Here is a 22,577-nt window from a genome sequence, read left to right as displayed (position 1 = left end):
TGTGAAAGGCATTGAGGAATTCTCCTGCCATCGCATTGCCTGAGCGCTTCGATTGATCATGCGGTCGATTTGCACAAGTTCCCCGCGGTCGCCACAAACCCACCTCCCACCACCCCTCACCATCATAATCTTTCACCACCACAGCTTTTGGAAAGAGTGACAAGTACTAATAACAACCAATAGTAGTAGTCGCCACGATGAGAGCCAAGTGGAGAAAGAAGAGAGTTCGCCGCCTCAAGCGTAAGAGGAGAAAGATGAGAGCTCGCAGGTACGTTATCGCCCATTTTCTTCATAACTAAACTATGACGACGTAATACTAATTGGTCTCTCTGTAACAGCAAGTAAACGTATCAACCATGCTCGATCTCAGCGCCTCTCCACCAGACCAGATCGCGTCATGACAATCACGACTCACAATCAATACATTCGCAATTCAGCGCATGACATTCAACTATCTCGACTATTCCTCAACTCAAAGTGATGTCTATATGACAGGATGGAAGAACCATAGCAACGGCCGTAGTTGTGGATGTTTGGCAGAATGACGACAACGAATTGGATCGGAGGATAGCTGGTCAAACACCATCGAGTGGACCAACAGTTGTGTTTACGTATCGCGGAACAGGAAGCATAATTGCTAAGAGATGTTCATGATCATTGCACAAGAAATAGGATCCATATGCTAGTCAATAGATTTGTAAATGTCGATCCCTATAACTAACTGGCTACCCAATGCTCAGTTTATGAATATGTTAGATAGTCTCGTAAGCTTTGCGTGATTTCGATGACGTCGTGTTCCTTTCGATACCCCTCCTCGCCTTTACATAGGCATTGTCAGTTCTTAGGTACCTAAACAAAGTTTTTAATAAACTTCTCTGATACGTTTTAAGTAGCAATGCAGGAGTTATAAGAATGTAAATGAAATATTCATTCAGGTGATCTCATAATCCTGAAGCTTACCTTCTACCTAAGTAATCGCAAGTAATCGCTACGATGCTATGTACCTACCTAAGGTTAGGTAGGTACTTAGGTATGCAGCCTTTGCGAAACCGTTTGCGGCAATGAGGCTAGCATGTATTCTGTACCGTGGGGTCTGTCCACCGCCTGCCTAATCTCTTATCTATATGTCGGCAGTATTCTGGTCCTTTTTTTTCCTGCGCAAACTCAATCCCTGCAGTTAGTTTTTTGAATTTGCTCTAACAAAAGCGCATCGTCTGAAGATTGCGGTTAATAACATATAGTCAATTATAACATATAGTCAATTTAGCGTAGCCCAACCATGGCAGAGCACAAGGAAAAGAAGAGAAAGCGTAACGAAGACGCTGGCTCACGGCCGAAGAAAAAGGTAGCTATTCAAGCCCCTTCACAACCTATACAGTCAAACATTGTCAAAGTCTCCTCCATCCAGACAGCCAAAAGCTATCCTCCAATAATAGGTATTGCATTCAATATTTCTTCCTCTTATTCTGACAACAACTAACCTCCTTCTATAGCAACTTCTCCCGGTCTCTGTGTTCCCGATTCGATTAAATTTCAGACATATACATCACCGCAGCCTGCAGGTTCCAGGCGAAGCAAGAAGACAGATGCGTACACACCTAGCCTCCTCCTACATTCATCCTCACACAGCAAGTTGGATTATACAGCAAAGGAAGATGGACCTGGTGGTCGAGAGTCGCATCTTAAACACTATATCGGAGTTTTTGATCCAAAGACGGGCCAGCTGTCAGTCGTGGAAGCCAAGAAGATGGCTGTCAGAGGTGCAGTTCGAGCACAGAAACCTCCAGAGGAAGATGCAGAAGAGAGAAAATCCTCCAAGGTATATAGGCTCCATCTTGGTATTTTGGTGAGAAGGGTATCTAACTGTTACGTAGACGATGATGGAACTACGCAACGACCTTGGCGAAGCGTTTGGAACCAAGAAGGCAAAGAAGGCGCTTGCTGCAATCACTGAGAATGCTATTGCTCCAGAAAAAGCCGTTGCCGATGCAGACGAAACCCCGCAAAAGCTCAGCTCCTCTTCCATGGCGCTAATGGACTCTATCAACGACGTCACCGTGGGAATGGCATCTAAGGAAGATCTCCAAGCAGTAGCCGACGCAGCGAAGCCAGTACCGCCAGGAAATTTCGATGCCCAAGAGATACAGGATGTGTATACTGTTGAAGAATTGATCGGGGGTGAAATTTTGAATGCCATTCCAATTAGAGACTGGCAAGAACAACTTAAGAACGGAGAAAACTCCATAATACCGACTAAATTCATTGCCAACAGATTCCAGGCCGTCGGAGAGGGACCAAACCCAGTGCACAGACTTCGAGCTCTTCGGTATCTAGAGTTCCTTATCAAATTTGTCAGGAGTACTCGGCCAGGAAAGGAGAGAGGCACAAAACGAATCCCGCCAAAAGACAAGCTTAGGGAGATAATGAAGCCTGCGCCAGAACCCGTTATTGAGAACATCAGGCGAAAGTTCTCGTCTAACGCAGAGATGAGGAAGTTCCATATCGATTTGGTGTACACTTATTGCTGTGCTCTCGCGGCGATACTGTCGAACTACAGCTTCGATACAAGCTCTATTAGATATGACTTGGGTCTAGACGAGAAGCAATTCGGACAGTATTTCCGCGAGATTGGTGGCAAGGTCAAAACTGCAAAGGGTGCAGAGAAAGGCACGCATGTGCAAGTGGCACAGTTGGCTTTGCCATTGGAATTCCCGAAGGTTAGATATCAACGCCCACGAGGGCGTTAATGCATTATTAACTGGGGGCATGTCACGACGCCTCCCACGCATTTCTAGCGTATTTTAGAGCCTTGAGAAGTAGGTGGTGGCTTATCACCTTAGTAATTTCAGACTTACGAATGCTTTACGTGTTAATGGTGAAATTCTTGAAATATTTTCATCATATGTCTCGACCAACAATAATAAAATCAATCAAATATACTGTCAGCTATGCTAATTGGGAATTAGTTCTGCTAAGCCGGTCTAACGGTAAGGACTCGGGTCATCGCCATGATCTAACCGGAGCCGGTCTATAATTCCGGAGCGGAATGTGAATAGCACGGCTATCATTACTAATTCGTAAATAGCAGCGATTATAGAAAAGTCTTCCGAGCTACTGGACTTGGTTGCAAGGATTATAATGAAAATCTGAAGTTATTTAATTGCAATGGGGGCTCACACAATCGACCCCTAGTATGGTGCAATAGATAAGACCGAAGCAGCCAGTCTTCGTCCGTCTACATGACGTGATCGTAGAGGCACTGCATCGGGGTGATTCTTCGGCAATCTAACCTGCCGACCATATAAATCACTTTGCTGAACCGAAAAAAATGGCAATATTAATTTATGTAGGCACAGATCTAGGACGGGTTAATTACGAGCATACATACTTATTAGCATAGGCCGGCTATTGGTCCTTTATCTCGTTGCTTCTACTCCATGCTCACTCTACGTACTTAATTTTAGATTAGTGTACGTAGGAGCTATGGCGGGCGAACCAAGAGAAAAAGTTGAAGCCTCCGATTCCGATCCGGGCCCGGAAACTAAAGAGATTACGACTAAGGTCACGGCGGATCCCGGCCGCACTTCAAAAGAAATAACATCAGAAGGAGATGAATATGGCTCAACCGACGACCATATATTTTCAGATCCGTCGGTAGCCGAATACTGGCGCGCCAAGTACGAGAAGGCCAGCTATGAGAACCGGCACCGCTTCGATCCGGAGTACAAGTGGACGGCGGAGGAGGAGCGCCGGCTGGTGAGGAAGATCGATGCTAGGATCATGGTTTGGGCCTGGCTGATGTTCTGCGCGCTGGATATGCATAGGAGGAATATTAATAGAGCTATTTCGGATAATATGCTGGCTGAAATTGGTAAGTCGTCTTTCATTACACATACATACTTCTCATGTATAAGAGAATTGTATATGGCCATCAAACCTGTTTTAAAGACTGGTGACTAATTTGGACTCATAGGCATGAACACGAACGACTTCAACTATGGACAGACTATCTTTCTTGCATGCTTCTTGGCTGCGGAATTGCCTAGTGGACTAATTAGCAAGAAGCTCGGCGCTGATGTCTGGATTCCTACGATTATGGTGGGCTGGTCTATCGTTGCGCTGTCGCAGGCGTTCCTCAAGAACAGAGCCGGCTTCTACGCCATTAAAGCCCTTCTAGGCTTGTTGATGGGTGGGTTTATTCCCGACATAGTCCTCTGGCTCACATACTTCTACAAGAGCAGAGAGCTACCCCTTCGCCTGGCCTGGTTTTGGACCGCTCTTAGTACAGTGAATATCGTCGGTTCCTTGCTGGCCGCTGGAATTCTTCAGATGCGTGGGATTAATGGATGGAGCGGTTGGCAGTGGCTGTTCCTCATCGAAGGGCTAATAACACTGCTCATTGGAATCTTTTCTTGGGGTTTAATGCCACCAGGACCTACTCAGACGCGGCATTGGTTTCGGGGTAAGAACGGGTGGTTCAGCGATCATGAAGAGCACATATTAGTCAACCGACTCCTCCGTGACGATCCAAGCAAGGGGGACATGAACAACAGGCAAGCCGTAGGGCCCAGTCTACTCTTCAAGGCCGTCAAGGACTGGGAAATGTGGCCGCTGTACATCATCGGCCTCACAACGTACATCCCGCCCGCACCACCGTCCAACTACCTGTCATATATCCTACGACAGATTGGGTTCTCAGTATTTGAGGCCAACCTCCTCGCGATCCCGTCGCAGTTCTTATTCGCCGTCAACCTCCTTATCGTAACGTGGGTCTCGCGGCACTTCAACGAGCGGTCCATTATCTCGTCCAGTTCCAACATCTGGATATTCCCGTGGATCCTCGCGCTAGTCCTCCTACCGGAGAACGCCTCTCCATGGGTCCGATACGCCATGCTGACGGGGCTTCTCAGCTACCCGTACTGCCACGCCATCCTCGTGGGCTGGAACGCGAAGAACAGCAACGCGGTGCGAACACGCGCGGTTTCAGCAGCACTCTACAATATGTTTGTCCAAAGCGGCAACATTATCGCGAGCAACATCTACCGCGATGACGACCAGCCCTTGTACCGGCGTGGTAACCGGGTTTTACTAGGAATTACGGTCTTCAATATCGGGATATTCTACGTCGTGAAGGCGTTTTACATTTGGCGGAATAAATTGCGCGACAGGAAGTGGAATTCGATGACGCAGGAGGAGCAGGAGAATTATATATTGACAACGAAAGACGAGGGGATGCAGAGGCTTGATTTCCGCTTCGTTCACTAGGACTGTCTAGACGGTTTGTGTATACAAAAAACGGGGTATGTATAAGTGGTATGCGCGTAAGGTCGATAATCATGAAATATTGTGTACTACTAAGCCTCTAACCTAGCACGGTATGCTTACTGTAAAGTGTATACATAGTAGGGGGGAAAAGAACACAAAAGAGTCTGAGGCTAAAGCTAAATTAGCACTTGGCGATCCTGTAAATCAATATAGGTCTGTGAGACGTATTAGCAGTGTTCGGAATATTTATGCTCATCATAGCATTGCAACTTACATGTATGGAGAAACATTCTTACATAGATTAGATCTAAGACTCCACACACGTCCAACTTATTTAGGGAAATACTTCGTCGAATATATATGCCAAGATCTTATTAAATGGTAAAAGTTGCCGTTTCCCGTCTTGGGTTGCTGCGGGAACTCCTGATAAATTCTCTTAAGACTTAAGACGAGTGACGTTTCGTCTAGGTCTCGAAAGCATAGGCCCCAATGTGCCGCACTAGGATCATCTCATATAGACCGGGGATTATACTATGGTATCAACCCCTGATTGGTTCTTGGCATGTTATAACATGTTATAATCATCAAATACGTCGATACATGTCATCTCTTCTGATAATCTGCTACATTCTTAAAAGGCTGTGCCGGATTACGGGGGTGACAGCTGGGCACAATATCCCTAAATGGTTACCTTAAGGAGGCATAGGCATGCACCGCACCGGCGTTGAGTCCCTGATTCTTATCTCGAATAAGCTACTGGAGCCAAGCCTCGATCTCACATCCCGACTTATCGCCTTAGAGTAAGAGCCTCACCTGCAGTCGGACGAATCACGTTGCGAATTGCAGTGTTAGTGACAGGGGACTAGTCAACGTCCCTGGCGCTTTGAAGATTGACCGGATGGTCGACCATCCGAAGGGTTAAGGGAATCATGAGAATCATCGTGGAGTGTAGATGCTGTTAGATCGCCGTCTTGGGTAGAAAGTATATATAGAGAATGATCCCCTTCGCATAGAACATGATCGCCTTAGGAACACTTGTATGATCGTGTCCTGGTAGATCATCCATCCACTTTACTTTACCCACCATTCTTTTCTTCGCGACGCCCTAGAGGCCGTTTTTCTTTATTCCGTTCTTTGCACATAATACGAACTCATCACAGTCCTTTGAAAGGCTTTTCTTATTCATTCATTCTTGCTTCTGGAAAGCCGAATCGACATTATGTTTTTTGGTCAAGCTTGTGCGGCCCTGTTGGGTCTTTCGTCGCTCGTTGCGTCAGGTTAGTTGGCCCACCCTATTTAGAAATCCCTTTTGACTAACAGCATGTTCAGCACCAACTTCTGAGTCGCTTGCGTTGGCGTCTAAGAGGGGGCTGAAGTGGAAGCCACGACGAACCCCTCTTACTATCGAGCAGATAGTACAGGAGACGAATATCATCATCGTTGAAGACAACCAGGCAGAGTTGGATGCTCTACAGAGGCTAGCCGAGCAGCAATTTGCTCAGCTCGTCCAGGCCCAGGTTGCTTTAATAACCCAACTGGAAGATATCAAGAACAACATCAGAGTTAATCATTTTAAGGCTCGCTTCTCGCAAGTAGTGAGTTAACTATACAATACCAAGTTCGATTGACCGAGTTGCTAACAAGTGGGTAGAACATTGTAATTGTTACAGTATCGACCTTAGTCGATGCTCGAGCCGCCGAGGGTAGCCAGAATAGGTACATGGTAAACCAGGCGGTTGTTGATAACGGCAAGCCTGAAAGTCAGATCATGGTCATGGTCTCAGATGCACAAACCATGACTATCGGCGCATCGAATACAGTCGACCTCGCAGGGGTTCAAGCAGCCAGCGCCATCACCCAACCAACGGCAGTGCCTGCCCTCGTAAGCGCCGATCCGGCCGCGCCATACGGAAAGGCGAACCAAAGCATGATCCTCCCCATCGGCGCCTCGGCGCCGGCGATCGATCTCGTCTTCGCCGACCCAGCTGCCATCATCTTGCCGAACCAGCAGGATCTATTCGTTGAGAGCACGGGCACCTTCCTCCAGGACTGCGGTTTCTACCAGTCTAACGGAAATGCCTTTATCAACTTAGTCTCCCAACTGTTCACGTCGTTTGAGCAGATCACAGTCGTGAACAGTGATGTTTCAATCGTGAGGCAGAAACAGGACGTTAATGTCGTTGCACCCGTTGCATAGGCCAGAGCGAATAAGACGGAAAGGAGGTTAGTGTATATTTGTATTTAGATACCCAATGCGTGTAGGCATTAAGGCATATTTCTCTGTGGGTCTGGAGACTATTGGTTGGGGAGTTCAACTAGGCGGGAAAGGAGGGAACTTGGGGGGGGTGAATAGGAGTAACTAGGTCCAAAGGGTGTTGCACTTTACGCCGGCCCTCTCTTACTAGAGACACTCAAATTTTCGTACCCTTCTCTAGGTAGAAAGGGATAATATAAAGACTTTTTAAACCCCTGGACTGTTTTCAATACCGTTTGATATGCTTTTGTTCAAAACTACAAGCCCCTAACCTAGGTTAAAGGGGCATCGAGTATTCCATTTTAATGGGGACAAACTAAACGTGATGATTGGAGAAACCCAAGAGGTGCTAGAGGGGCAGAGGGGTAGAAGAGCTCTTTACCCTTTCCAGCCAACCTCGGTCAAAGGTACATTTAGGTAACATAGTGATGTATGGACATGGACATCAATATAGACAGTCCAGGGGGGCTACCACCATGTCTCGTTTATTTTATATATGGCAACTACTAATAACGCCTGCATGGAAATATTAAGGAATAATAAGTAGTCGTCCGAAAGAATGGTTCTCTGTAACTTACAATTCATCTCCCTCAAGAACGGAGTTTCGATCGGCTCATTTCTCGCCAAGCTCCGTCGAAGCGGCATTAAGCCCGTTGTACAGGCCCGAATCATTCGATGGATGATCCTGCCCACGCAGATTTCAATAGGCTACCTCTTGGGCCGAAATATCCACTGGGATCTTCTTCTGATTCTGGGAGAGACTGATTCTATTCCTCATGAAGCACAGCTAGATATAGATTCAACTTGGAGCGCATCGAGTGGTGTCTCATCTAAAGCTATATCAAATTATGAAGCTGTGAACGCAGAACTACTTCACCCGCCGCCCAGGTCCGTCAAGCCACCAGGAAAACATACCGTTAAACCATCAAGGACATCGCAAAACCTCGAAATGAGCACCGAGTTAGAAGAATGGATTGCGGCGCTACCAACGCCATTGAAAGAGCATCCGGTCTCGATGCTGAACTTACTTGCTTTCAATCCCGGGAAGAAGGATCAATATAAGCAATACGGTGCTGAGTTCTCGGCCAAGGTCGGCTCTAAACACGGTGGACGGGTTAAGATTGTTGGGAGGGTGGTAGGTGGCCAAGCGCATAGAGATGGGTGGGAAGAAATAGCTTTCGTACATTATCCGTCTGTTCAACACTTTGCTTCTATGGCGGGGAGTAAGGACTATCAGGATGCCAATCACAAGTATCGTCTTGGAGCGCTTAAGGATACATTCATCTGCTGTGTTATGGAGGTTGATGACAATGGCAATCCCACCAATATCCGATCCATCAAAGAGAAGCTATAAGGGTTGTATATTAATTTACCACGAGGTATCAAAGAGCCTATATACCTACCTGCCTACATATCGATGTAAGTACTGTGACATGAGGCATAAACCTTCCATTGAGGAGTGGTTCCTAAAGTTCCCGAGCCTCAGATACAAGTTCTCTTCCGAATATAGATGTAGAGATTAGAGTAACCTAACCTACCTACTTGAGTACCCATACACATAGGTACCTAAGGTATGTATGTAGGTAGGTAGGTATGACGTTAATCTCCAAATATCACCACTAAGCAATCGACGCGATGTCTTAGACCAAACAATGGTCGGGTTAATCAGTTGAGGCCGATGTTGCCACCAACGAATGGAAGTCCCTACTGGATAGTTGTAAACACCGAGTGCTATGGAATTACGTACTGATCCCCGGGGTGTTCTGGGGTATCAACAAAAGAACGAACGCATTAGCTTTTCTTATAACTAATGAGGAAATCGATGCGACGATGTTAAAGCTCACGAGGTATTCCAGACCAACCCATCACGCTGTATTTGTATACACCAAGATGGGGAGAATGGACCTATAAAGGCCCTTGGACTTGTTTAGCAGATTTGCTGGTGTGTATGGTAGTCTCGGCGGCTTTCTTCATCTGTAGGATGACGTCTCGATAACATGGGGTCGCGCAGGCCTGGGAGATCTTAGACCCCGGCGACCCCGCGATATCGACTAAAGACATATAGCCCCATTGTAATGTGATGTATTTTCAAGTATCTTTAACTTTGGATATAAGAGTGCGAGTGTAACCACTGTTGCGCCATCTAGGTATATACCTTGTATGTAAAGCTACCTACCTAAGGCAACTGATCATTAATAAAGTCGAGAAATATTAAACCGCTCAGTTTCGTTTATTAGACCTCTCGCTTTCTGTCGATGAACTCGACATTTCATATTCTTTGCCCTTTGAGGCGATAGACGTCTCGAAACTGCTGTGCTATTCTCAAGTAATCATAATACAGACGTGCCGCAAATCTCGGATCATATATATACCTACCTCATATATCAAGTCTTCAACAGTCAACGTCGTCGTTATATCATTATGGCACTAGGTAGATGGACGTTTCCCACCAGTAGGAAGCCTTCTTCTGCCAGTTCCGGCGGCAATCGTTCGAACGGCACTACAACACCAACCGACAACGAAACTCAGGATCCCTCAAAATCACAATCTCGCATACTACGAACCCTGACCGGGGGCTTCAGATCCCACAAACCTAAGAAGTCGGAAGAGCGCGACGAGTTTGCTCATTTGAACAAACCATTCACCCAACAGAATCTTGAACACCAGAAGATACTGAGCACTTTCGAGTGGAACTTTGGGAAGAGAAAGTCGAGTCATGGCGGTCGAAGTAGTACGAGCGGTATCAGCCCAAGTGCTTCGCGAAACACCAGTGTTGACCACAGCTACGTACCTCCGGACTCTGATCCAATAGAGACACGTCCTCGATTCAACAGTGTCTTAATCCAGAAGTCGCCTCGGGAGGACCCGCGAGGGGAGAAAGAGGCATATCGAACGGAGGGGAACTAGGTTGGCTTCTAATGGCAGTATGCGAAACGGTTTAATGGGCTACGATAAGACGAATGTAATGATACCTGGACGGATTTATTCACTGGTTGGCGTTGAGGGATATAGAGACATCGGGATGAAAGGTCGGAAGCATTGATTGGGAGCATTGATCAACATGCTTGCTAAAGATAGATATATTCGTTGTGTTTGACATGATACACAAATGCGGTATGCGATAATATGTACACTTGCTGGTAAAAGTTATAAAGGCCTCAGAATTTTCAGTGTAAAATATAACTCATTGGAGATATCCTCATAGACTGTGTAAAATTGTTCATCATTGGCCATATGCAGTTGAAAAGGAAACTTGATGCCAAGTCAAGCTCTGACTTGTCTTAAAGTAATCTTGGAGTTACTATTTCTGGTGATTTGGAAGTATCGTATCGACACTGCTTAGTGCGAGCATAACGGTATATGTCCAAGCAAGAGATGATACTTAAATGGTGTTGAGATTATGCGAATATCGTGAACCTCGGGTCTCCTACCCTAAATGAAGAAAGAATATGTAGATATTTAAATCGAGTTACTCGATAGCAGTGATCTCGAGTTTCGTGAATATACGGCGATCTTAGAGCATAGCATCAACATGCACTGCAGAGATAGTTGAGCATCGGAAGAATGTTACGCTTCTGTAGGGATTTCAAGAAAAAAAAGAAAGAAAGGTCTCGTGGTAAAGTTTTTATGGTTTGCAGGCTAAGGCCCATTAGGTAGTGGATTCAATCGTCCCTATCAAAATGGTCAGTGCAGATACGACTCGGCCCTGGAAAAATCCGATAAAGCGGGTACAAAATTCACAAATCGAATTCACCTAGCCCCGCCCGTCCTTTTTTCGCCTGTACCCTAATTAAGCGAGCCTACCAGAAAAATCAACCCTTCGATTCCTTCTTCTATCAAACTCAAGATACACATCTAAACGACATCAAGGCAACATCCCAACAACACAGTTGCCCATCATGTCGCTCGTCTCAGGAGAGAAGACGAACTTCCAGTTCGTAAGTGAATCCCATTTAATTTCCGCGCCTCGCCCTGCCCGTCCTTCTACCCACATTGACAGCTACGCGAACGCTCAATTCAACCTTTGCACTACTTCGCGATAATGAGAACCAGTCTTGGCTAACTATAACCTCAATAGATCTTGCGTCTCCTCAACACGAACGTCGATGGCAAGGAGAAGGTTATGTACGCCATGACCCGAATCAAGGGTGTTGGTCGACGATACTCCAATTTGGTCTGCAAGAAGGCCGATGTCGACCTGAACAAGCGGTATGGATAGCGCATGGGCCAGACAATACAACACGAATCGAAGACTAACGGAATATCATTATAGTGCCGGTGAACTCACCTCCGAAGAGCTTGAGCGAATTGTCACCATCCTCCAAAACCCCACTCAGTACAAGATCCCCGCCTGGTTCCTTAACCGACAGCGCGATATCACCGACGGCAAGAGTGCGCAGATCCTAGCGAACGGTGTCGACTCCAAGCTCCGTGAAGATCTCGAGCGTCTAAAGAAGATCCGCGCTCACCGTGGTCTCCGACACTACTGGGGCCTCCGTGTCCGCGGTCAGCACACCAAGACTACCGGTCGTCGCGGCCGGACTGTCGGTGTCTCCAAGAAGAAGGGTGGTTAAGGGTCTTAGCGGTGGCAGCATGGTTTCATTGGTTCAGGTCATTCATTGCGGATGGACAGGCGTGAAGGCTGGACTGAAATTACTGCATCAAAACGTTTCTATGAATTACTTTGCGAATTGGGGACTTTGCTCATCGGTTTCGGCAAGTCATAGGTGTACTCTAGAGAATAAAGAGACATCATTATGACCAACACTCTAGAATTCTTCAATGTGTGAAATGAATCAGATGTAACATGTCCGAGAATAAATCGTCATGGTATCAAAGCCTCCCGAGTATCGTATTTTTTTTTCTATGCCATTACCAAGCCTATTCCTATGCTATGCTACCAAGACATCTCGCATGATCGTCAACCTCATTATTCGTGAGTGCTAGAACTAAGACTTTAATCCTCATGAGTGACCGCCATATCTAAGACCTCCACTCGCCCTTGACCCTTGGTTTCATTCCCCACGAAATCGGATAGCCCCTTGAAAGCACCCGGCTCCACAAACCCGACAACCTCCCACTCCGTTCCCATGACGTCTTGTGTTTCGACCTGTTCAACGTAACTCAGGATCTTGTCCTTCACAGTCCCGGGGACCTTTTGCTCTCCTTCCGCCTCAGCAGTCTTTGGTGCCTTCACTGCCTGTTTCAGAACATTCGTCGAGCATGTGATTCTGAGCCGCATCCGCGCTCTCGTAACCGGGATTGGCTGGTGCGCGATTAACGCCTTCATGGCCTCGAGGGCCTGGCTCTTTGCGCTCTTGGTCGTGACCACGCCTGTCCAGTTATGCTCCTTCGTCCTTGGCTTCGCTTCCCCATCGTCGCCCGTGGCCGGCGTTCCCGCGCCGCTACCTACTTCCGGGGTTTTCTTGTCGCCTTGCTGCTGATGCGCCTGGGAGCTCAACATATCGAGCGCCTTCTCGATCATACCGGTTGTATAGACTCTCTTCGTGCGCGGGTCGACCAGTTTGCTTGCGACTATACTAATGACTTCATTGTGTACTCTGTCCAGCTGCGCCGAGCGCTCTTTCTCGCCCACTTGCAGCTCGCCCTTATTTAAAATCTCGAGGATGATATCGTTTAGAGGTTTGTCCTTCCCGAAGGCTTTGGTAAGATCTGCGGCCGGGGCCGTCTGCCCTTTCGATACGTTAAGGAAGACGTTGGGGATTTGCAGGACCTCGTCGAGGTCGGTCTCGATGCCGGATCGCCATTCTAACACTTTGTTCTTGTAGCAGGCGATTTCGAAGCGCTTCTTTGCCTTTTTTAGGCGGACGAGCGATACGTTCGTGAGCTTTATTTGATTCGACTGTTCCGTGCGGATCTGTTAGTATTCCTTTGCCTACCCAAGGTATAAATCTATTTCGAGCGACTCCGAGGACGTGGGGACGGCATGGAGGGGAAGAGGGGTCTAATTACATACTGTGATATGTTAGTGTTTGTCCAAGATATTATAACATCTAAAAGAGATAGGTATGGAGGTTGAAGAATAGAAAATGTAAATATACTATTACTCTACATACCAGGCTGGTTTATACGCGACATGTTGTCTCTCCGTTCTGAGAAAATGCTGGTGTTATTTTGCCGATGCGCAAAGTCTGATGTCGCAAATGATATTCAGATGTCGAGTAGTTGAAAGATTTGCATAAGCGTAGTATTCGTTAAATCGAGATTTTGCGTGGAGAAGAAACACGTGCAATCGCCCGTGCGTTTGTGCTTTACCGACTTGTAGCAGATACGCTTTTTAGGCCAACGCATAGCGGGTCCCTTATGTACCTAAGGCAAGGGAACGACGCAGGAACAAGGAACAGCTCAGTTGGCTGGGTGATTACAAGTTCATACATCATACATCTTGGATAGGTGATTATATTCTATTTCCAGCTACGAGAGTTACACCCAATCTTCAACTTAATTTAATAACTAGGTCATGTTGAATCATAATGATAAGGAAAATATACATGTACCTACCCCATACGGTTTAGCGGAGAGCCAATATCGATAGGGACCCGGTACACAGGAGAAGAATGACCGATGACGCTTACAGTAAAGGTCCCTCCATCTATCACGCGACACGCAGCTTGGATAAACCGTAATCTAATCCGGCATTAAGACAGGGCGAGCATGTTACCTACTATCATTTGTGGGGCAGCTTCCCGCACTCAACCAGTGGGAAAAGCGGCATGGAGGCAATAAGGGGAAACTTAGTTAAGGTACAGGAACGTTAATGGTTGGCTGGTCACCACATACATGAGGTAGTGTAGCTGATCACTGACCAATCGGGTTCTCATTCTCACCCCCCGTTTCATCGTCCATCCATATCTTAGAGCTCCCGTCTCAACTCTGACTCTAGTATTTGTATCGTTTCCGTCTTCCATCCATTATTAACTCTTTTATCTATTCCTTTTCTTCTCTAACCCAACCATCATTACTATCACCAACCATCATCATAATTATTATCATCATCATCATCATCAAACTCTGGCAGTACGTTATTCATCCTCGCTTGCTACCCATCATGAGAGTAGCTAGCTCGGCCCTCCTGCTGGGCGCCAGCACGGCTGCCTTCGCACAAGACCAACAGAAGGTCCTTGGTGGCATCAGCGATGCTGTCAGGAAACCGCTGGGTCACCTTAGCGAAGCCTTTGGTGAGATGCCAGATGTTGCTAAGGGTCTATGGGATGAAATGAGCCTCCTTGTTCCTGGATTCTACGAAAAGGCCGCCAACCTTATCTCCTACCCCAAAGCTCATCGACGTCGCCCAGATAGCGAATGGGACCATGTTATCAAGGGCGCTGATGTGCAAAGCATGTGGGTCGAGACAGACGGCGTCAAACACCGAAAGGTAGGCGGTTCTCTCGAGGCCTACAACCTACGAGCTAAGAACGTCGACCCGTCCGCACTCGGCGTAGATAAGGTTAAGCAGTACAGCGGATACCTTGATGACGAAGCTAACGATAAGCATCTATTCTATTGTAAGTGGTGCACCATCATATCCTGACTCGTCTAGTCGCTAATCATTATATCTAGGGTTCTTTGAATCTCGAAACAACCCCAAGACCGACCCTGTAGTATTATGGTTGAACGGCGGCCCCGGCTGCTCCTCCATGATGGGACTCTTCATGGAGCTGGGTCCCTCCAGTATCAACAAGGACGGCTCGCTCAAGTACAACGACTACTCGTGGAACAGCAATGCTTCCGTCATTTTCATCGACCAACCCGTCAACACCGGCTACTCGTACAGTAGCAACCCTGTCTACAACACCGTCGCCGCAAGCAAGGACATATATGCTCTGCTTACCCTCTTCTTCCACAACTTCCCCGAGTACAGCGAACAGCCATTCCACATTGCTGGAGAATCCTACGCTGGCCACTACATCCCCGTCTTTGCATCTGAGATTCTGTCGCACAAGGACCGCAACATCAACTTGCAAAGCATTGCCATCGGTAATGGTTTAACCGACCCCTTAACACAATATGCCCAATACCGCCCGATGGCCTGTGGGGAGGGTGGTTATGACGCAGTTCTCGACGAGAGCGAATGCCAGTCGATGGACAATGCTCTCCCGCGATGCCAGTCCCTCATCTCGAGCTGCTACGATTCCGAGAGCGTATGGTCGTGTGTTCCCAGCGCCATCTACTGTAACAATGCTATGATTGGCCCCTTCCAGCGCACCGGATACAATGTTTACGACATCCGTGAGAAGTGCAAGGACCAAGAGAACCTCTGCTACACTGAAACTGCTTGGATCAGTAAGTACCTAAACCAGGACAAGGTTCTCAAGGCAGTCGGTGCCGAAGTGCAAGACTACGAGAGCTGCAACACGGATATCAACAGGAACTTTTTGTTCCAGGGCGATTGGTCGAAGCCATTCCACCGTCTCGTTCCCGACATCATCAAGCAGATCCCAGTTCTTATCTATGCTGGTGATGCCGACTACATTTGCAACTGGCTCGGCAACAAGGCCTGGTCAGAGGCGCTTGAGTGGCACGGCAAGAAGGGATTCAACGCTGCCAAGCTAGAAGATCTCTCTAAGGGCTCCGACAACTACGGTGTAGTGAAGAGCAGTGGCAACTTCACATTTGCCCGCATCTACCAGGCTGGCCACATGGTTCCGTTCAACCAGCCTGAAGGCTCCCTAGACCTATTCAACAGGTGGATCGGAGGAGAGTGGTATGCTAAATGATGAGTGGTTTGGCGCTTGTGTGATTATTGTTCGTACTATGTAATGCAGTCATTAGATCATTGCAGACGGGTAGTCTCAAGTATCTTTCGGAATATTGATTAGATTCTCAAACTCTAACATGATGATGGTTCGATAAATTTCTTTGGATAGGGATAGCAATACACGGCTCAAATTGAAATGTGAAGCCCATTGACGATAATGTTTATGTAAGGTAGTACTGGGATTAATATCAAGTCAACGATATTGATGAATATATACTTGATGTTGCAACAGATAAATTACGAATGCCTCGACGCTGTTCGCCTGGAGGTTCCGTACTCAAAGATCGTTGTAGTTTACTCTTGTCTCATACGCTCAAGCGAGGCATCCGGCTCAAGATCAGGCGTGGAATCGAACCTGACCGAGCATTGGCAAAAGACAATTGCATGCCAGATGTTTCCTTTTCGATAGCTCTTTCAAAGATACCTAATCATAATCGTCACGGCTGCCTATCAGGATGCGGTAGCCTGTATATAACAGACGGTGATAGTGCCTTCTTACCTGTTTGACACTGCGCCCTGTTTCTATAATGCATTAGAGTTCGCATTATCTAACCATTTTTCTTAAAGGAAGCAGGCTTAGGAGAGCGATGAGTATCGACACGTAAAGGTGTGCCGTAAGAAGGAAGTTGAAAATGCAGATTTTGTTGGTAGAGAAATTTCTCTGCTAGGTACCTACTTAGGTATTTATTTTGTGGGGTGTGACACAGCCACAAGTCTACCTCAGCCATACTACTAGCCACCCCCTAAGTGATAGCCTACAAAATGCTTCACCAGCAAGATAGGTAGTTATATACTAATCGAATAATCACAACACTGTTTTATGACAATCATTTCCATTCCATATATCTCTATTACTTATAATACTAAATGAGAAAAAGAAAGAAGAAAAAATCCCTCTTTGTAAGTACTTAAATTTAACAATCAGGTGCATTAGAAATGCATATAAAGCCCACTTACACCCGGTCTTACATCAAGCTTTAATAAACTAAGCTTAAAGATGTATAGGTAGGTTTTTACTCCAGTTTATAAATGATCAACACCACTTATCTTAGGTAGCTACCTGGTTAATATTAAAGAAAGAATTATTATTATTATTGTTGTTATTATATATTTAACGTTAAAAGTATAAAGTACCAGGCTTTTTTAAAAGCATATAACATATAAAACTATTTAAGTTTATATATATAATATATTTTTAATATTTTATAATTTAAACTTAAAAACATATTATATTTAAACCGTTTCCGTTTACTTTACTTTTTAAACTTATATTTAACATTATAATGTTTATAATTAATCTTTTTACGAGAAAATAAATTAAAGTTTAAATATAAATATAAATATTATAAAAGATAAGTTTTATTAAAAAAACAACAATTTTAATTTCGATTTTTTAAAGTGTATTTAAATTTTATTTAAAGTTATTTATAAAGTTTAACGTTAAATTTTATTTAATTTAATTTATTAATATAATTAAAATTAAAATTATATATATAATTTTTAAAATAAAATAAAAAATATTAAATAAAAGAAAAATTAATAATACAGGGTTATAAAGTCCGCTACTTTAAAGTTGCTGCTTTGGGGTGGTTTTACGGGTTGGTAAGTTGTAATTACCGGTCGGTTGTTTTTTTTAAAAAGGTATCGGCAGGCAATTCCGAGGTAATATGTTAGTGTAAAATATAATTTAATATAATTTATTTTTAAAGTTATAACATCTTAGCGTTATTAACGTCCACGTTTTTTACAAAAAAAACTTTAATTATAATTTTATAAATTTTAACAAATAGTATTTATTCGTAAATTTTAATAAAATCTTTTCGGCTTTTGTATTAATGGTAGATTTTTTTAAAAAACTATGTATTTTTAAAGAATTTATTAAATTATATTAAATCGTTTAAAAGTTATTACCAGTAGTTTTTCCATATTAAAAGTTTTAATTTAATTATTAATTATTTTTCTTTTATAATTACTGCTTTTTTACAATATACCAAATATTATAAAGTTTTAATTTTACCGTATAAACAATTAATATAATTTTAATATATAAATTTAATATAATATTAATAAAAATTACCATATCTCGTTTTTATCGTTAAAAAATAATATAATTAAATTTTTAAAAAGATTTTAAATTTAAATAAGTAAATTATTTTAACTTTAAATTAAAGGTATATATATATTTATACATTATTATTTAATGCTTAATTTTATTTAATTCATTAATTTTTAAAAAACTTATTAATAATCTTTTTTATTATCTTTTTTACCTTTATTAATATAATTAATATATTTATAAAAGGTTTAAATAAAACGGCGTTTTTTTTTATAAAAACATCGACTTTTTCGTTACTTTTAATATTTATATATTTAAGTAATTACTAGGTTTTAACGTTAAATATTATTGTAATATTATAAAATTTTATAAAAGTTTATTAAAAACTTTTAATTAAATTTCTTTTAAAACCTTATATTATTAATATATTATTAAAATAAATATATATTACATTATTTTAATAGATTTTTATAATGTATTTAAGGTTATATTTTATACCTTTTATCTTATTGTTAAATATTTTTATAATATTTAAACATTTACATTTATAAGTAATTTTTTTATATTCTTAATATATTATATAATTATAACTTACATTACCATTTTTAATTTTTAAACCGTTTAAAAAAACAATTATATATATATTTAAAAATTAATTATATTATATTTTAAATTTTTTAACGGTTTTTTCTTTACTTTTCTTTATTATATATTATTAAAAACTTAACGTATAATAAAGAAATAAAAATTTGGGTTTTAAGAAGTTTAAGAGTAACTTTACTGTTATTTAAAATTTTATTTTATTTTTTTAAAATTTTTTAATATTTTTACCTTTAAATATAAGTATTAATTTTAATTTAAAAATTAAAAAATATTAATAATTAATTGTTTTAAATTTAAAAACAAATTATAAACAACATTTTTAAAATATAATAATTATTATAAATATATTAAAATCTTTATAAAAATATATATTAAAATATAAGGAATAATTAATTATATAAGTTAATTATGTGTCATTACGTATATAAAGTTAAATTTAAAAAAGTTTACCTTTTAAATTAACTTATATATATATAATTTAATAATAAATAATAATAAATTATAATAACTTTATTTTAATATTATATATTTTCTTTTCTTTATTATACATTTATTGGTGTATATTTAATCTTTATTTAATTATTACTTATATTTAATCTTTTTTACATTAATTAATGGTTAAAAGATTATAAATTAATAAAGTGTTGGTAGGTATGTATATAAATAGGAATAATAATAATAATAATAAAATAATAATAAGTAAATTAATGATGTTAAAATTGGTATATTAAAATATTTAAAGAAGGAAGAATTTATTTAAGGTTAGTTAGGTATAATATGTTTTTATATTTTAATAATAATAGATATCCGACCCTTTTATTTAATAAAGTTAGGTATTTTATTTTTTCTTTTTTTATTTATGATAAGGATATTTTATTATTAGTAAGGTATTTTTATATTAATGTTATATAATTATTATTTATTTTATTTTATTTTTACGATTAATTGATTGCAAAATATAATTAAATAAATGAAATTTTAAGATTTGTATTAACGTATATTTGTATTAGTTTGGATATGTATTATTATACATTTATGGTTTTATGTATTTATAATTGTATATATTTGTGACGGTTAAAGGATAAAATTGTGATGGTTTAAATTAAGAGTTATTTTATAAGTGGGGTTGCGTTAATATATATTGTATTATTTTATTTCTAATATATCTTTTTTTATTTCTTATAATAGTTTATATTTAGGTTAGTGTTGGTAATTGGTTTTAATAATTTATTATTGTGTTGGTTTAATATTATTTTTAATTTCTTTACGTTTTATTTATCTTTTTAAGCGTAGATTAATTTGGTTATTTTTTATTAATGTTTTTATAATTTTATTTGGGGATGTTTTTATTATTGTATTTGTTAAATTATAGTTATTATATATTTAGGATATTATTAATTTCTTTATTTTTATATGATTGTTTTAAGGTTATAAAATTGATTATTAATTTTTTTTTTGTTAGTATTATTTATTTAGATAAAGTATTAATATAATAAAAAAAAATCTATGTATAAAATAAAAGGGATTATTAGGAGGTTTAGTTGGTTTAGAATGGTATTGATGGTATTGTAAATAATATAGTTTATATTAAAATCTTATATTATTTTGTAGATTTTATTAGCGAATATGTTATATATAATATATTTATATTTAATAGATAATTAATAGATAATATTGTTGGTAAATTATATTTTGTTATTATGGTTTATAGATTTTTTGTTATTAAATATTATAATATAGTTGATTTGGGAGTTTATATTTTTATTATTAATAAATAAGTTATTTACGAAAATGTATAAGCGTAAGTTTTGGAGGTTTAATTTTATATATTTAAAGCCTTAATTTTTGTGATTTATTTACTATTTAATTTTTGCGTTAAAAGTTTTAGCTTTTTTTGGTTTAGGTTTTGTATATTATATTATTGTAAAGTAATTAAAAACTGTTTTGGGTTGGTAAATGGACGTAATGTAGGTATTTTTTGTACGTTATTTTATAAATTTTTTAATTATGTTAAATATTTTTAGGTTTAGTTTTTTTAGTCTTTTTGTTTATTTTTTTAAATAGTAGAAATTATTTTTTTATAAATTATAATTTATAATTTGTTAAAGTCTTTAATTATATTTGGTTCCAAAACCTTTTAAGGTTTTGTTTTAATGTTTGTTTTTGTAAGAGTTTTATTTTTTTTGGTTAAAAATTTTGTTGTATTAATATTTAGTATGTTATTTATTTATAAATTTATAATTTTGAATGGTTAATTTGGTTTTGTAATTAATAGGTATGGGTTAAATGTTAACGGGGTTATATTTAATTTTTTTTAATAATATTTAAAATAAGTTTTAAATTAATATGTATTTAATTTTGTAAGTTTATATAAAGGTTTAATTATTTGTAATAATATTTTTTTAAAATATTTATTTTTTAATTTTAAGGGTAGACATATGTATATTATTTTTTATATAAGGATTTTAAATTATATATATATTATAATAATATTTTAAATTATTATTTTTATGTTTTATTGTTATAATATAGGTGTTAAAATTAATATTAAGCGTTGGTTAATGCGTTGGATTATTAAAATATATGTTATAATGGAATTTTTATTAAGGTTTTTATAATTTTATATTATAAATTATAATTTTTTATATAATGTTAACGTATTTTTTCCTTTAATTTTGTAAATTATATGGGATTTAAATATGGTTGTGTTTTAGTAAAATATTTTATTGTATATTTCAAATTATAAAATGCTGTTTGTAAAAAGGATATTAAATTTTTTTATATTAAAAATTTTATATAACTTTTTTAACGTAATTATCTTTTTATTTAATTATAATTTTAAAGTAAAGATATAGTTATTTTTTTTTTTATATTAATATATATTATATTTATAATAAATATATTTAAATTTTTATTAGGTATAATTTTATATTTATTAGGGTTAAATTAAGGTAGTGGTAGTGGTAAATAAATTTTAAAACTTTTTTTTAGTTGTTTATATAATTTAATATATGTATTTCGGAAAATTAAAATGTTTTTTAATACGTTTAATATAATGGTTACATTTTTATCCATAACGGCAATAATTTTGTATAGTTTTTCCTATTTACCTTTTTTATGGTAAATTAATACATTATTATCGATAAGTAATAATATAAGTAGTATTTTTAAGGTATTTAATTTATTTTTTATATTTATAACGTTACAAATGGTTTTTTGCGTTTTAACTTTTTTAATTTTGATTATAATTTTTTATATTATTTAAATTCTTTTTAATTACGATTATATGGGGGAAAAGTTTATGTTAATCCTTAAATAAACGTTAAAGATTAATAAAATGGAGACGAAATTATTTAGGTTTATTATATCGTTTACAGTTTTAATTATTATTTATAAGTAAGCTTCTTTTAATCCTTATACTTCTTCGAAAATAATTTTATACATTTTCTAAATTAGGTTATAGTATTTTTCCATTTTATTAATTAATTAATATATTTCGATAGATATTTAATTATAAATAATTTTTGTAAGATAAACTTTATTATAAAATTTAATATTATTAAAATTGGTATCTATATTGTAATTAAAAATATCTAGTAATTTTAAATATATGTTAATTT

General features: G+C 39.2%; 8 protein-coding genes across 8 annotated transcripts; 7 read left to right on the top strand and 1 right to left on the bottom strand.

Moving 5' to 3' along the window:
- Positions 1-1,166: 1,166 nt before the first annotated feature.
- Positions 1,167-2,860, top strand: F4813DRAFT_368325 (RNA polymerase I associated factor, A49-like protein). The gene is made up of 3 exons (XM_049244294.1): positions 1,167-1,436; positions 1,494-1,819; positions 1,875-2,860. The coding sequence occupies exons 1-3, from the start codon at positions 1,280-1,282 to the stop codon at positions 2,745-2,747; spliced, it is 1,356 nt and encodes a 451-aa protein (XP_049096976.1). The 5' UTR covers positions 1,167-1,279; the 3' UTR covers positions 2,748-2,860.
- Positions 2,861-3,219: 359 nt separating this feature from the next.
- F4813DRAFT_186853 (MFS general substrate transporter) lies at positions 3,220-5,487 on the top strand. The gene is made up of 2 exons (XM_049239379.1): positions 3,220-3,871; positions 3,974-5,487. The coding sequence occupies exons 1-2, from the start codon at positions 3,484-3,486 to the stop codon at positions 5,263-5,265; spliced, it is 1,680 nt and encodes a 559-aa protein (XP_049096975.1). The 5' UTR covers positions 3,220-3,483; the 3' UTR covers positions 5,266-5,487.
- Positions 5,488-6,351: 864 nt separating this feature from the next.
- On the top strand, positions 6,352-7,976 carry F4813DRAFT_186844 (uncharacterized protein). Its single transcript, XM_049239378.1, has 3 exons — positions 6,352-6,542; positions 6,595-6,860; positions 6,917-7,976. The coding sequence occupies exons 1-3, from the start codon at positions 6,485-6,487 to the stop codon at positions 7,460-7,462; spliced, it is 870 nt and encodes a 289-aa protein (XP_049096974.1). The 5' UTR covers positions 6,352-6,484; the 3' UTR covers positions 7,463-7,976.
- Position 7,977: 1 nt separating this feature from the next.
- On the top strand, positions 7,978-9,425 carry F4813DRAFT_186808 (uncharacterized protein). The gene has a single exon (XM_049239377.1). It carries the CDS (start codon positions 8,079-8,081, stop codon positions 8,871-8,873), a length of 795 nt encoding a protein of 264 aa, XP_049096973.1. The 5' UTR covers positions 7,978-8,078; the 3' UTR covers positions 8,874-9,425.
- A 164-nt stretch (positions 9,426-9,589) lies between these two features.
- F4813DRAFT_368319 (uncharacterized protein) lies at positions 9,590-11,128 on the top strand. Its single transcript, XM_049244293.1, has one exon. It carries the CDS (start codon positions 9,941-9,943, stop codon positions 10,424-10,426), a length of 486 nt encoding a protein of 161 aa, XP_049096972.1. The 5' UTR covers positions 9,590-9,940; the 3' UTR covers positions 10,427-11,128.
- A 28-nt stretch (positions 11,129-11,156) lies between these two features.
- F4813DRAFT_186726 (ribosomal protein S13) lies at positions 11,157-12,285 on the top strand. Its single transcript, XM_049239376.1, has 3 exons — positions 11,157-11,457; positions 11,598-11,728; positions 11,793-12,285. The coding sequence occupies exons 1-3, from the start codon at positions 11,419-11,421 to the stop codon at positions 12,091-12,093; spliced, it is 471 nt and encodes a 156-aa protein (XP_049096971.1). The 5' UTR covers positions 11,157-11,418; the 3' UTR covers positions 12,094-12,285.
- A 191-nt stretch (positions 12,286-12,476) lies between these two features.
- On the bottom strand, positions 12,477-13,618 carry F4813DRAFT_382214 (UPF0023 family protein; the record flags this gene model as incomplete). The annotated part of the gene is made up of 3 exons (XM_049245771.1): positions 12,477-13,382; positions 13,420-13,484; positions 13,597-13,618. The coding sequence occupies 3 exons, from the start codon at positions 13,616-13,618 to the stop codon at positions 12,477-12,479; spliced, it is 993 nt and encodes a 330-aa protein (XP_049096970.1).
- Positions 13,619-14,438: 820 nt separating this feature from the next.
- Positions 14,439-16,933, top strand: F4813DRAFT_368313 (Alpha/Beta hydrolase protein; the record flags this gene model as incomplete). Its single annotated transcript, XM_049244292.1, has 2 exons — positions 14,439-15,045; positions 15,101-16,933. Coding segments are annotated over exons 1-2 (1,610 nt in total), but the record flags the coding sequence as incomplete, so codon positions are not given.
- Between the last annotated feature and the right edge of the window lie 5,644 nt (positions 16,934-22,577).

Source organism: Daldinia decipiens (genome assembly GCF_022478715.1).
Source record: "Daldinia decipiens strain CBS 113046 unplaced genomic scaffold F4813scaffold_32, whole genome shotgun sequence".
NCBI lineage: Eukaryota > Fungi > Ascomycota > Sordariomycetes > Xylariales > Hypoxylaceae > Daldinia > Daldinia decipiens.
The sequence above is the reverse complement of the archived record's forward strand: the minus strand, read 5'-3'. Positions and strand labels throughout refer to the sequence as shown.

Excerpts from the sequence above, each read along its gene's own strand:
- F4813DRAFT_186844 (XM_049239378.1), top strand. The coding sequence starts at position 6,485 with ATGTTTTTTGGTCAAGCTTGTGCGGCCCTGTTGGGTCTTTCGTCGCTC. Across the intron at positions 6,543-6,594 it reads TTCGTCGCTCGTTGCGTCAG|CACCAACTTCTGAGTCGCTT; the intron begins GTTAGTTGGCCC and ends CAGCATGTTCAG. Across the intron at positions 6,861-6,916 it reads AGGCTCGCTTCTCGCAAGTA|AACATTGTAATTGTTACAGT; the intron begins GTGAGTTAACTA and ends ACAAGTGGGTAG.
- F4813DRAFT_186726 (XM_049239376.1), top strand. The coding sequence starts at position 11,419 with ATGTCGCTCGTCTCAGGAGAGAAGACGAACTTCCAGTTC. Across the intron at positions 11,458-11,597 it reads AGAAGACGAACTTCCAGTTC|ATCTTGCGTCTCCTCAACAC; the intron begins GTAAGTGAATCC and ends TAACCTCAATAG. Across the intron at positions 11,729-11,792 it reads GATGTCGACCTGAACAAGCG|TGCCGGTGAACTCACCTCCG; the intron begins GTATGGATAGCG and ends ATATCATTATAG.
- F4813DRAFT_368319 (XM_049244293.1), top strand. The coding sequence starts at position 9,941 with ATGGCACTAGGTAGATGGACGTTTCCCACCAGTAGGAAGCCTTCTTCT.
- F4813DRAFT_368325 (XM_049244294.1), top strand. The coding sequence starts at position 1,280 with ATGGCAGAGCACAAGGAAAAGAAGAGAAAGCGTAACGAAGACGCTGGC. Across the intron at positions 1,437-1,493 it reads AAGCTATCCTCCAATAATAG|CAACTTCTCCCGGTCTCTGT; the intron begins GTATTGCATTCA and ends CTCCTTCTATAG. Across the intron at positions 1,820-1,874 it reads AAGAGAGAAAATCCTCCAAG|ACGATGATGGAACTACGCAA; the intron begins GTATATAGGCTC and ends ACTGTTACGTAG.
- F4813DRAFT_186808 (XM_049239377.1), top strand. The coding sequence starts at position 8,079 with ATGGTTCTCTGTAACTTACAATTCATCTCCCTCAAGAACGGAGTTTCG.
- F4813DRAFT_186853 (XM_049239379.1), top strand. The coding sequence starts at position 3,484 with ATGGCGGGCGAACCAAGAGAAAAAGTTGAAGCCTCCGATTCCGATCCG. Across the intron at positions 3,872-3,973 it reads TAATATGCTGGCTGAAATTG|GCATGAACACGAACGACTTC; the intron begins GTAAGTCGTCTT and ends TTGGACTCATAG.